The following is a 14,835-nucleotide window of genomic DNA, read 5'->3' as shown; positions in this document are numbered from 1 at the left end:
TGATCAGATCTTTTTCTGCATGAACAAGGTACTGTTTCATAACCTGTTTCACAACTGTTTCATAACTGGAAAGAATTCAGAAAACCAACTAAGGTGAGGACAGTTAATGTTAGTCCATCATTCCCCATGTACTAGGCATGAATTCCACTGCTTCACAGGCATTAAATTCCTTAAATACTTCCACTCACCTTCAAAAATGGGTACCTGTTGCTACTGTGGAGCAACACGGGTATGGGGAGGGACACCCAGGGCCAGTCTGATGTCCCCCGAGCTAAGTGAGATGGTAAGTATCGATGACCCAGCCCTCCCCCAATTACCGGGAAAGAAACCACACTGAGCCAGGAGATGTGTCAGCCATGAAAGCGCAGCAGATCTCTCTCTTTATTGTGTCAGGCACTTAGTTATATACTGTTGGGGAAAGAGAAGGTGGGAACTGGGAAGCTAGCCAATAGGAAGAGGGCCACGGTGCTATCACTAAGGGTCCAGGGCAAACTTTTAGGTACTGGGTTGCACAAGTGCAGGAAAGCGTACCAGAACTGCTCTGCTGCAGGGGGCTCAGTCGAATCACATACACAGAGAAGCCTTAAGAGAGGTACGCAAAGAGCGCGAGGAATGCCTATCCAAAGCCCTTAAATGGCCGCTGAGCTTGAATGATGATCAGGCCTCAGAGATGAAGGTCAGGCCCCAACAGGTACCTTGGGCTGGGAGTTTGGCCTAATGGAAAATTGTTTGCCTCGCATGCACAAATACCTGGCTTCGATTCCTTGGTACTACATGCATAGAAAAATGCCAAAAGTGCTGCTGAGGATCAAGCAGTAGAGCTCTAGCCTTCAGAAAGTCCAAGGACAGTGGTCAGACCCTGAGTTCAAGCCCAAGACTGGCAAAAAAAAATGGGTACCTTGATAATCCACATTTTATTTAAAAGGAAACAAGTGACATATATCTTTTAATGTAGTGCTTCATGTAAAGGCTCAATACCAACAATGAGCTGGTATGGGAATTAAAGAGAATGAGAATGTGGACTTAGGATTTTATTGAGGTTTAAATTCCACACGTTTTCACATGTGTGTGTATGCATGTGTGTGTTTTGTATGTGTGTTTTGTATGTGCTTGTGCCAGTTCAAGAGACTGAACTCAGTGCTGTTCCTGAACTTCTTTTGTGCAAAGCTAGCATTCTAACCTGTGAGTCACCATTCTGCTTCTATTGCTTTATTAGTTAATTGTAGGTAAGAGTCTCACAGACTTTTCTTCCCAGACTGGCTTTAATCACAATCCTCAGATCTCAGCCTCCTGAGTAACTGGGATTACAGGTGTGAGTCACTGCTGCCCAGCTATGTCTCACTTTAGAAAACATTTTTGAGGCTCTATTCCATCTACCTTAAAAAAACAATAAATCTTCCCTTACTAGAAAGTAAGACATACAAAAATCTAAGCATCAATGAATTCTTTTGCTTTTTGTCAAGCTGAAGAGTATATAGCTTTACTACTTTAGCTTATTTTATTGTTGTTGTAAAATTCTGTTGGTCTATTCTCCCTTCTTTGCCCCAATGACCAAAATATTGCAACAATCAAAAAGAAGGACATTAAAATAATTAAGGAAAACTAATACAGATGTTTAGAGGATGGTTAGAAAAGCCAGTTACTTAGATATTACAAAAAATTTCTTTTCTTGGTTTGCAAACAGAAAGCTAAGTTAATAGTCACCATTTTTCCAGCTCCTTTTGCAAGTGCAATTTTGGTGGTACATAGTAAAAAGTAAATGCAAAGGCATTTTTAAAAACCACCCATTTATTAAAAAACATACATAATTGGTAAATTTCCAAGTGTGACAATATTACATCCTAGGGTCATACAATAAAATTCCACTGGATAAGATCCCATTTATATAGAAGAGGAATGTGTTAATTAAAATCCACAGGATTCAGCTGTTGAGAGAACACATATCTTACACTTAAAATGTCCTCCTTTTGAAACACTTAGGTTAGTCACTTTCCACCAAAGAAAGATCTTGCACAATGACTGATAAAGAGATCTCAACCTTAAAACACAACTTCTCTCAAGGAATCCATAGTTCCTTTATTATACTGCAAATTTTATGTAACATCTACTTTGTCTAGTGTTTTTATTTATAGGTTTAATTACGGCTGTTAAAAGTAATTCACTGAAAAGGCTATTTCATAGTAAAGCTTTCCTGAAAAAAATATATTAACAAGGATGACTTTGCAAAATTCTACAAAGCCAAAATTAATACAGGGTGAAGGGGCACCTAAACGGTCAAAATTGTTTTCTAGGTAGAATCACAGGAAAATGTACTCCCTATAATCATCATTAATAATTACCATCTTCATGAGATAATGGTTTTAAATGTACCTCCTTGGAAATAAAACTTCCTGTAAATGACAGACTTGGGAGAAGATAGGGAGAAGAGTGGAATCCTGGGATATTTTGGACATATATTGGTCAAAAGAAAAATTATTTGAGAATAGGTCTCACTGTAATTTTCATGTTCCCACTCATGATGCAATTAGTTGGCAAGGAGTCTTCCTGCTAGTAAAACATGGAGAAGTAATACCAAAATACTCTTCCTAAGTTCATGTTTACCATGATAGATATACAACTTTATGTTTGCCGACATTGTCCTAAGGAAAAGAGCGAAAGCGCTGTGCAGCTTCCACATTCATCGTGCTTCAAAATACAAGTATTATTTACATGAAATAAGTATCACATACTGGTGATTTATAGTTTATCATGGGGTTTAATGGTCTTAGTTTTGCATTGGTTAGTTCAGAAAGCAAAATAACTCTCCCTTGAGTTGAATTACTTTTACTTTCTTTATGCACACTGAAATGCTAATTTTAAATAGTTTGAGTTAGATTGCTTTTTATTCTATTTCTTTGTTTTGAAGTGCTGGGATGTGTGAGGAAAGCAGGCACATAATTGAAGTAAGAGTTACTCTCAACCTCAGCAGAATCTATTTGCTGTTTCTCCCTAGCTGCAGAGTCTGAAGTCTAGTTCTGGCTCTTGGTCTTGTCACTCTAAATATTTATCAGCTAATAACAATTAGACAACCACTCCAATAGCAACAAATTAACTGGAAAACGAAGCATGCTTTCGTTTCCAAATATGCAAAATTATACAAGTTCATTTGAAGTTCATTTTAAGTCTTCATTCTATTTTCAGCCTTAAGTCCTCTGATTCTTACAGTGCTTTTATTAAACATATTGAAAAGTGAGCTTTATTTCTCCATTTATAAAAGCTAATATATCTCATTCCTTTGGCTCTATTTAGCAAGTTCTTCTTCCGATTTGCTGACTTATCATAAGTGTATGCTGCACTGAAGTTAACAGAACTGCCTTTCAAAGTCTGCTGACTTCTGGTAGAAGAACCTTTCACACACAACAGATTTACTATCACTTGGAGAAATTGTAGGAAATGAATTTATATCAAGTAGTTTGACGGGATTTAAAGTCACCATATCAGTAGTTTGTAAGCCTTTTGTTTTTCTTCTTACATTTATAAAGGGCTCTTTACAGAGTTTGGCTAACCTGACCTTTCATGCTTTTTGAAGGGATGGACTTTTTACAAACCCAAGGCAAAGCAGCATGTACAAGTTATACTGACCTTAGTGTACTGATACTTCACGTTGTCGAGTGGAGCAGGTATGTCTGGTTTTGCTGAGGACATTTCTGATTCGGCTCCTGGAATACAGGTGACTGGATCAGCAATTTGTTTCTGATAGAACACTTGGCTTTATTTGTTCCTTTTTATCTGCATGGACTAAGGTTTATTTGCATAATGGGATGCAATTTGATGAACAGAGTCAGGCAGAAGAGAAAGGACACACTTATTTGTAACCCCTAGGGGCAGAAAGCCTTTGCCTTTAAACTTAAATCCTTAAGAAACCAAAAGCACTGAAGTTGCATCTGGAGACTATTGTACTATTTACAGATGAATTAAATTATAATACTGAAGGCTGTGATAAGAGATTGAGGTGCAGCTGTTCTGGCCACTAAAGCCAGTTATTATTATGATTTAGGTTAGCTTTTTATGCTTTTTTTCATGCTATGATCACAGATGTAAAAAGTTTAATAAGGGCACCATCTCCTTATAGCCCAAACCAATTCCCAGAACTGCACTCATCCTTTCCTGTTTTCCCTCTGCTCCATAAGTGGATAGCCAGATCCTTAGAAATAAGCTTTTATTTCATCAAAGGCTGAGATTAGAAAACTTTCAGGACAGAACAAGTAAATTATTTTCATCTTTCTGGGTCAGGTAAGCTCTGTTGCAATTTCTGCCAGTCTGCTTAAAAAAAAAAACTATCAACAGTAGGCAAGTTAATGTATGAGTAAGTTTCTAAATAAAATTCTATGCCCCGCCCAAAAGAAAACAAAAAAGAAAAAATTGGTGAGGCCAAAAATGAGTGCAAGGAACAGTCCTATAGCTTTTAAGGCAATGCATTTTCAATGTCCTTGACTATGCTATACCTCATTTAACATTTCCTATTCTCCCTCTCAATGCCTTTTCTTTACAAGTAAACTGACTGGTTTCTTTTTCACAAATATGTTTTGAGTTAGCTGCACATTTGCATGGGAGCTGTTACGTAACAGGCAGAATAGCACTCCAGCCACCCTAACATCTGTGTTTTCTTGCTTTCTTCAGCTCCCAGCCTCACAGTTGTTCATGGATTCACGCTACCTATTTTGTGCCCAGGCTAGCTTTTAACCTTGATCCTCAGATCTCAGCCTTCTCAGTAGCTAAGATTACAGATGTGATCCTCCATACCTGGCTCCAGTCCTCAATTTTAATACTGTTTTTAACACTGGAAAAATTCAGGTGGTTAACTGAATCGTGATTTAGCACAAAAAAAAAGTAAGCAACTATTTTGGAGAACCTTTGCAAATTTTTGTGTTTATTTTCTCAGACTGTTAAAAGCAATTCATAAACTTGTATACTGTTTACAAGATCTGAAGAAATTATGTGACTTTCTTGGTACAAGTAGAAGAGTTTAATCAGTTTTTCCCTCTGTTTCAAATCACTAAAATTCTACATCAGTGTTACTTCTGACATTCGAAATTCATGTCTGGGAAAAAAAAAGTGGGCTGATGACAATGTTTAGGTTTCATACAATTTACCAGACTGACTGTTGCCCCCTCCCCTCTCCAAATTCAGGAAATACAATGTCACATGGCAAAATAAAGCTTTTAAATCAGGAATCTTGAGATAACTTGCATTTTCAAGGTATACCCAGCATACGATTACATATACACACACACACATATACACACACACACACATATGTATACACACATATGCACACATATACATACACACATGCGCACAAATACACACACATATATGTATGTATACATACACAGGGAGTGAATAGATGGAGTTTCACACCTCAGTAAATTTCTTTTGTACAGTTTACATAGGCTAACACTTAAAAAATAGGGAGAAATGTATTTAATTGTGGGAGTAAATGAAAACTTATTTGTGAAGAAGATGATGATGATGATGAATATGATGATGATAGTAGTTATTTCTGAAATATGTTCCTACATTTATCATTAGTAGTACTTGCTATCTTGATATTACTGACTTTAAGTTTTTAGTGTATATGTCAGAAATCATCTTGAAATAATCTCCACTTTTTTAATCTGATAAAATTTTGATTCAAATACGTGATTAACTTTTCAACTTGTTCCATGGGTAAATATATCCATAGATACATGCTTTCATATAAGCATTAACTCTTTCAGTTGCTACTGAAAGAGTATACATTTTTGTAGGTAGGTCCTGTGGTGTGCTGATAAACACTTAACAACAGCAACAACAACAAAAAACTATGAAAAGTAGTAACATCTTTTGTATTTTGGTTGCTTTTTTGTAGTTGTTGTTTCGTTTTGTTTTGTTTTGGCTCAAAACTGTAATGCTATGTGGACAGACTGGCCTGGAACTCAATATGCAGCCCAGGTTGGCTTCAAATTCACTACCTTTCCCAGTCTCTCAAGTGCTGGGATTATTATTGTATTCCTAATGTTTTGCATCCTGTTTCAGAAGGATATTATTGGTAGGCAGTTTTTCTCTTTTCCTTTCTCTTCTTTCCTTTCTTCCTTCCTCCCTCCTTTCCTTCCTATCTTTCTTCCTATCTTCCTTCCTTCCTTCCTTCCTTCCTTCCTTCCTTCCTTCCTTCCTTCCTTCCTTCCTTCCTTCCTTCCTTCCTTCCTTCCTCCCTTCCTTCTTCCTTCCTTCCTTCCTTCCTTCCTTCCTTCCTTCCTTCCTTCCTTCCTTCCTTCCTTCCTTGTTTCTTTCCTTTCTTTTTCTTTCTTTTTGTCCTCCTTCTTCCTTCCTTTCTTTCTTTTTCTGTTATGTCTTTGTTGGGCTTTTCTTTGTCTTCATCCTCCACTTTTTAAAATCAGGAATAATCTTGGCTTAAGAAAATCAATTTCCTGTCTTCTATTCTCTTTAACTATCTTCTTGCTTACAACCCATACTCTACCAGTTGAGCCATGCCTTCAGCCTCTATTTTCTTTTTAGTGGAACTTGGTATTATAACATCTAGCTCTTTCAAACAACAGTGGGCCTTAGTGTGTCAGGATCAAAGATGGAGCCTTAGATCAGGACTATGATCCACTTGGAATGTTTTGATGCCAAAAGGTGTTCGTTGCTTAACACAGCCTTGAACCTTCTCAGATTTGTCTATTACAACCAGAAAACACCCAAGCGAAAATCAGCCTAAACAATGGATTCCATGTTTGAACGGCTGTGCAACCTAGAATATGGTTAAGAAAAACTTCACTGTCTAGTTGGCCAATGACATACCTTTATGTATTACTCCCATTTGCTGTCGTAGACACAGTTTGACTGGTTATTCTAGCAATTTTTCCAGCACATCCAGTGGAAGTTATAGATTCTGCCATTAGTAGAATTGGAAGTTGAGAAAATGTTCTTGTGCTGTCCTGAAATTTTCTGGATTCAAAACTGAGAGTGAATGATAATTGTATGTTACTAGTGTACTGCTTTTCAGCTATTTTGCAAATATTTTCTTCATGATATTATCATCTTTATTAAGAAATGCCTAAATGTATATTTCATTTCTGTCTGTTTTAGGATTCATTTTGATACTTAAATCTATGTCTAATTACCGCTGCTGTTTTTGTAGACTGTAGTTTTAATTTCTATTACATATACATTGGCTGTTCTCAACCTAAAATTTATGTTATTGTATTTATTTAAAACTTTTTACATCTCGGGCTGGGAGTTTGGCCTAGTTGTGGAGTGCTTGCCTAGCATGCACCAGGACCCAGGTTCCATTCCTCAGTACCACATACATAGAAAAAAGCCAGAAGTGGTGCCATGGCTCAAGTTTTAGAGTTCTAGACTTGAGAATGCCCAAGAACAGTGCTCAGGCCCTGAACCTGAGCCCAGGACTGGCAAAAATTTTTTCTTACTTCTACCTGGGCACTGGTGACTCTGTCCTATAGTCTTGACTACTCAGGAAGGTGAGATCTGAGGGTAGCAGTACAATGCCAATCTGGGCAGAAATGCCTGTGAGGAAAGCCATATAATGAGTGATTATTGTCCTTAATGAACTATATTATCTCTCATCTCTTTTGCTGCCCATTGGTTATCTCAAATGGTTACAGTATTTTACCCTATTTTCTGATATGTTGTATATATGCTTATCTGGTTATTTGAAATCAGAAAGGGAAGGGAGAAAACAAGATGAGGGGTGGGGGTGGGGGGAGAGAAATGGGGGCCAAGACATAAGAAAAGGTATCAATGTATGTGAAGTAATGCACCTTCTATCTGGTGAATATAATGAAACCTATTAAATACAATAAAAATACATGAAAAAAAGGAATTCCTGTGAGACTCTTATTTCCAATTAACTAACCCAAAAATTGAAAATAGAGCTCTGGCTCAAATGGTTGAATGCTAACTAAACACAGTGCCCAGGCCCTTAGTTTAAGCCCCAGGATTGTAACAATCTCTAAAGTGTGAATGCTTTTAGAATGCCCATTTGTTACAATAACACTTTTGAGGGAATGTATTAGCAAATTGGGCAAGACTAAAATCTGTTTCAATACTGGTCTCCATGAGTGGAGGGAGAAATGTGTTGTGATGTTCCTAAATGCTGTCAACTTATCACTTTGTCCAACCTAAGTGCAACATATGAAATTATGTATCTATAACTCTCTCACTGTACAGGAAAAGAATATATGTCTATCATATCTTCCAGGTGGCGTTTTATTGGCATTGGGAAGGACTACAATTTAAAGTCTAAGTGCTAAAAGACAGGTAATAGATTTTAAGCTTGGTTTATATAATGACAAGAAGGAAGATTATTTTCCATCTAGATAATGTTGCCTCCCTATCAAGGCATTCAAAAACATTTTTCTCTCATATTGCTCAGTGGGTATTAGTCATTCATCAATGTAGGATTTCAACACCCCTCTCCTAGTAAAAGAAGCTTGTTTTCTTTTTCTTTTTGGCTATTAAAACCTTACTCTATCTGGGCTGCAGATTCTCAAGGACAGAAACAGCTTGTTTACCTCCTAATTTTTAGTTTTATCATTGTTCTCTGGCCAGCTGAAGATTTCTCTTCATTTTTGTTGGACCAAATGTGCATTTGATAGCTACTGATGATATTAGTTGTGTGTTAGAAGCCAAATTCTTATGTTATATAAGACCAAAGTAGATTTCTTTTCAACCAGAAGAGAACCCATAGTCCTTAAAAATAACTTGAGTGGTTCATAAAACCAGATTTCTATGGTTTGTTCATTTTTCAGTTTTGCGCATTTTTAATTTTGCATGTTTTCCTTACATATATCAATCAGTTTCTAAAGAGATCTTCACTATTCACATTTTAATTTGTTTGGGCCTATCTTTTGCTTACATGAATAGTTGGTTTGTGTGTGTGTGTGTGTGTGTGTGTGTGTGTGTGTGTGTGTGTGTCTATATCTCGGTCTGTGTGTGTTGAAGTACCTCTCTCAATATGATTTTGAGCCATTTCAGTTCTTCCCTTTCATGGATACTCAGTCCGCTTAATATTACAAAATCATGTTTGTTTGTTTTTTACTTTATCTAGTGTTATATTTAAAGATCTAGGTTGAACTTAATTCAAATGAAAATCCACTATGATGTTATAATTTTTGGATGTGTCCAGGCATAATTGAACATTAACCTAGTAGTAGTAATTACACTTTTAGTTTTTTGGTGCCAGTACGGGGGCTTGAGATCAGGACCTGTGCACTATCCTTTAGCTTTAATGCTTAAGATTGGCACTTTACCATTTGAGCCATAGTTCCATTTCTGTCTTTTTGCTCCTTATTTTGAAATAATAATCTCATATACTTTGTTGTCCTGTCTGGCTTAGAGCTCTGATGCGCATATCACGTCTTCCTAAGTAGCTAGGATTACAGGCAAGATCCTTCAGTGCTAGTCTATCAGGAATACTTTTAAGGGAGGGAAGAACAGCTTCTCAGAATTGTCACTCTGGAAGTATAGGCAGTGTCATTCAAGTGCACTTAACCTTCGATATTGTTTTGTATATCAGAGATGAAGATGAATCTGATTCCATTTGGACACCTACAATTGATACTTGCTTCTGAGCCAGTGTTCCTCTTCCAAACATGGTCTCTGATCACAGTGATGGGACTAGAATAGAGTGAAGGAAATGAAGTAATAGAAACTTAATTGATAAAAAGCATTTTATTCAATGTATCTGATGCCCACATGATATGAGAAAGTAAAAAAGAAAGACAGATGTTATCTCCCTTCAGTGGCTTAAAGATGGTAAATGAAATAGGAAACATATTCTTATCGGTATTTTTTTGAAAACTTGTGCATTTCGCTTATGGTGGCAGAGATGTGAGACTGCAGTAATGATCAGCAGAGAGGATGTCCAGAGGACATAGCACAGCAGCAAGAATGCAGAGGGATAATGAGTGGGGGCTTAGTGACCACCAAGAGAGACTGTGTTCGTTGGTAGTATCTCAAGGATATTCTAAATGGCAATATCTGGGTGTTGCCAGATGATTTTATGGAAAAGCAAAAGCCTGGTCATTTTTTTACCAAATGTAATGGATAAAGCAGATGACACAGATTTTCAGGAGATGGAGATTGTAGGTAGGGACCACCAAATACAAACAAACAAACCATCCAAATAAAAGGCAAAGTAAAGAGCAAGAAAGTGTAATAGTTACCTCACATTGCAACTGCTACTAATGATGCTGAATTATTTTAGATCATATTTTTCTTTTTGTCAGTTCAGGGGCTTGAACTCAGGGCCTGGGCACCACCCTTGGGTTTTTCTCAAGGCTAGGGCTCTATCATTTGAGCCACAGCACCACTTCTGGCTTACTCCTGTATAGGTAGTACTGAGGAATGAACCCAGGGCTTCATGCATGCTAGGCAATCACTAGGCCATGCTCACGGCCTTATTTTTTTGTTGTTGTTCTTTGTTTTGAATCTTTACAGATTAGTCTTAATTGCCTCTAAAATGCTAATAATGTACTACAATGTTAAAAACAGGTTAGACAGATTTCCAACATAAATGCTTCAGAGTAAATAAACATTTCTAAAGGGGAGAATGGAGGGGCATTAAGGAAGGCTGGGAGCAGTGGGAAAGTATAAACTTATTAAAAAGACTTTCCCTTGAAAAGAGAGCTCTTCTGATGCACTTTGTTCCCAGAGTCCAGCCTTTTTTTTTGGTAAATAATCAACATATATAAGCATATGTTATATAAACATATATTAAATATATAACTGTAAATATATAATAGAAATCAGAACTATACTTTTATAAACACATAATCTTATTTTATGTATTTTAAACATAAAAATATAATCCTATAATACTAATTAAATAGGAGAGCAATATTATTCCTATCTCTGCTGCCATCATGTCCAGAATTATAGAACAGCTACCATGCCTGATTCATTTGTTAAGTCTTCCCTAATCTTTTGCTTAAATTGGTTCCAAAACTATGGTTCTTAAGATCTCTGCCTCCTGAATGGCTAGGATTACACGCATATATCACCAGGCTCATCTAAGACATAATTTGTTTTTACTACATTCAACTTGACCTGGGAATTAGTAGATGCCTTTTGGAAATATGAATTTCACAGCACTTAATATATGTTGCTGCCATGCACAATTGTTTCATTTATAGCTGTAAGATGCTGGGACATCCTAAGTAACAATTACCCTATTGGATAGCACTCCAAGAATATTCTGCAAAGAAAACATTTGTATATTTTCCTCATTGTTTCTGAGCATAGTCTAAAGGATATGAGAGGATTTCCCTTATATTATTCCTCTATAGAGAAACAAAAGTAGCTAATAATTGAAAACATTATCCACTGGCCGTGATTAGTTTTTGAAAGGTTTTGGATAATATCCTGAGAATCATGAATTCATTGCTTTTTGAAGTCAAACCACTATAGCTTTACTCCATAGAACAGCAATTTACTGTCAGACTTCAAACATTTTAAAAACAAATGGTGTGTAAACCTAGGAAATAGAATTTTTTTTCTAGGAGATGGTATCATGGTTCATCCTGGACCCAGATTTCAAAAGCTCCTTTGAGCCATGGAGGGATAGTTCTACAATGATATGTCTTTCTTCTAAGGAAAACGATGGAACATTTCTTTACTGTATATTCCTGTAGAAAAACCAGTTTCTCCAAATGCATGGGCCATGAACATATATAATTTTCTAGACGTATCTGTGAGCCATCCGAACCATCCAAACTGTTTGCTTGTGGAAATGGGATTCAAGAGTTCACAGCTCTGGAAAGAGTATGGAAATCTCATTTAGCATTAACTAGATGATTTGTTTGTTGTTGCTGTTGCTGTTTAAATATGAAATTAGGTCTGTAATTCAATCTCTCCAAACTGAAAAATTCTAAGAATCACTCAGGTGATGCCAAAAATAATTTCCTTGGAATTTAATCACTGAGAGTATAGATAACATTTTGCTCCCATAAAATTGTGTATTATTCATTCTTCATCAACTGACTCAAGTGTACCACTTCAAGTGAGGAATTAAAAGGACATTCAACAATTGTTCTTCTTTCCATGAGATTCCATATCTGGATTATCAATGTTAAAGTTTGTAGCAAAATTAGTTTACACAGTCATACACAAAGAGGATGGCGGACTTCTCCCTCTAATGGGTAAAAGAGGAGATAATTTTTTAATCTGGAAAAACAAACAATTATTTCTAAATATAGAATCAAGGTCAAAAGTCCCTAGTACCTCAGAATTCCACATAAGCTTCTGGATTAAGAAAGGCATTTGGCTTTTTAAATCCATGCTAAATCCTGCTGCATTCTGAACCCACCCTCTCAAAATACCTGAGGCTTCCAGGCCTTCACCATTGGGTTCCACATCCCATCATTTTCAGTAGTTGGAATATTGTTCATTATTCACAGTCAGACATTCAAAGCATTCCATTGACTGTCACAAAATGGCAACTACGATACCTAGATTTGTTTGTAATTATTATGAGCACAATTTTGCTCTAAGCGTTGCACAAAGCTTGGTGAATACTAATAATTAACTTTCATGTTGGACAGAGAAGAATACTAATATTTGGTATTAATAGTATCCTGGAATTCTTGCTGCCATCTCAAGCCTTCCCAATTTCCCTACTTTTGTAGACTTGTCAACAAAAGACTTGTCCTATAGAAGTGAATCAATTTGATTTCGCAATAAAATTGCCCTCATCACTCAGTTTACAAAAAGAAACCCCTAAATAAAATTTTTCTGATAGATTTTCTTCTAAGCAACAGTAATTAATTTATGTTATGATCTCCCTTAATAGAATCACGCTTTTTAAGTTTCTGTAGTGTGTGTAGATACAGTGGCATCCATCCCTTTGTTAGAAATTAGACTCTCACCAAAACCTATCACCTTCATCTCTAACAGCATCAGTAAGTGAGGATGATACATTGCTATCTTATTGTATTTTCTGGCTATTATAAAAGAAAACACAAGTACAGGTTTTATGGAAATGAATGAGTTATGGCTATGCTACAATAAAACTTTATAAGAACAGCTTTAGAGAGAGATTTAGCTTAGATGTTGTTGTTTGTTGAGCCCTAGCTTTCATATACTTACAGGATAATTATTTTCACTTCACTTCTCCTTGTGTCTTCAATTGTGGAGCGATCCAGTATTTGAACATTACTTGCTATGACAATCTATATATTAGTATTTATTGTCCTGTTTTCTTCGTCTTGGCTACCAGTTAGTAAGTACATCTGAAAAATATCATGTCTAGGGATGCTGCTTCATCCTTTCTACCAGGAATATTACTGGATCACCATACATTGTTTTTGTTCATTCTTAATCAACTAATTTTCCCACTTTAGAATCTCCTACTCAGTCATTAAAGATGATGACTGTGTTTGAAGGAGTTGGGCCAGTTTTCACTTTAATGCACAGTAATTGTGGATCCGGTTGTTTCTCATCCTTGTCAAAATCTCCTGCCGTCAACATTTGAGTATCTGCAGAGTGGTTAGGAAACAAGACTAATTCACTGACAATTTCTAGGGCTCTTTCATAGCAGACAACAATGGATGGTGACCCCTGAAATGAGCCATATTCAAGCCAGGGAGCTGGATATAGCAACTGTGATCTGAAACATTACTCAATATCATTTTAATGTAAAAAAATGTGGCTTGAGGACTCACAAGTTTGATACTTATTTGATTTGTTGAATGATTATTTTTCTTCATCTGTAAAATGTGTTTATGACTTTTTTTCTTAATTTTTTTGTCTTGTAAGGGTAGTAAACAGAGGGGTTAGAATTACTGAGTCAGGTACTGGGTACATTTCCTTTTGAACAGGGTCACCCCTGTCCTCATTCACACCTAGTGTTTCCTCTTCCGGTTCCTCTCCACTCAAAGTTGGGTTTCACTGCAGATTTGGTTCATTCTTTGTCTCACCATTTATTTTTTATAAACTACACTAATCCTTTGTAAATATTTTTGTGTCCCAAGTATTTATTTCTTCATTTTGTACCTTGGAAACTAACTCTTAGAGTATCTTTCAGTGAACAAAAATTCCCTATATTTATGAGAACCATCATATCATTTTTATTATAAATGCACTTTGTGTATTTTAAGTGTGACATTGATGTCCTGTCTATAAAACTTATTCCTAAGATAGCTCCAAAAATGACTTACATACTATAATTATAATTTATAGTTGTAATTTATCTAGAATTGATTTTTCATTTTTGCTGTCCAAGCAATATTTATTAAATAACTCTTCCTTTCTTATTTCAGTCTTACTTAATTTTGGATTTGAATTTAATATGAAAATTATTTTGCTTAAGTTTTCTTATTTTATTTAACTATGGTGTACAAATATATATGTTTAAACAACATAACACACTTTTTGGCATTGTTTTCCTATTTCTAAATGTACAACTACTTTCCTTTTTTGGGGGGGTACAAGGATTATAACTCTGTATTTCACAATTTATTAGTAGGCACTCTTCTGCTTGAGCTATGCCCCCAGACATTATTTGGTTTATTTATGTTTGAATAGACTGCATTTTTCTTGGAGCTCATCTCAGCCAAGATCCTCGAACCTATACCTCCAGTATGGCTGGAATCTGTACCAACACACTTCCTTCATTACCGCGTTGTCTTGGTGTTGACATCACTATCTAAACCAACTCTTCAGGGTTTCAGACCTATAAAAATAATACATGGTTTTCCTCCTGGGACTGTTATTAGTTTTAAGCTTACCTCAGTTTTTTCTTTCAGAGGACACAAACCATGCTTGAAAAATCCTGTGTATTTTAGAAAAGGCCAT

General features: G+C 36.1%; 1 protein-coding gene across 1 annotated transcript in view; it reads right to left on the bottom strand.

The window, feature by feature from the left end:
• Window positions 1–3,732, bottom strand: part of LOC150065056 (aldehyde dehydrogenase 1A1-like) — a 46,268-nt gene extending 42,536 nt beyond the window's left edge. Inside the window, exon 1 of the mRNA XM_090329636.1 lies at window positions 3,622–3,732. Coding sequence (XP_090185762.1) covers window positions 3,622–3,684 — 63 coding nt within the window. The 5' untranslated portion in view covers window positions 3,685–3,732. The remainder of the gene's footprint in view (window positions 1–3,621) is intronic.
• Between the last annotated feature and the right edge of the window lie 11,103 nt (window positions 3,733–14,835).

Source organism: Megascapheus bottae, chromosome 3 (assembly GCF_031878675.1).
Source record: "Megascapheus bottae isolate mThoBot1 chromosome 3, mThoBot2.hap1, whole genome shotgun sequence".
Lineage (NCBI taxonomy): Eukaryota > Metazoa > Chordata > Mammalia > Rodentia > Geomyidae > Megascapheus > Megascapheus bottae.
The sequence above is the reverse complement of the archived record's forward strand: the minus strand, read 5'-3'. Positions and strand labels throughout refer to the sequence as shown.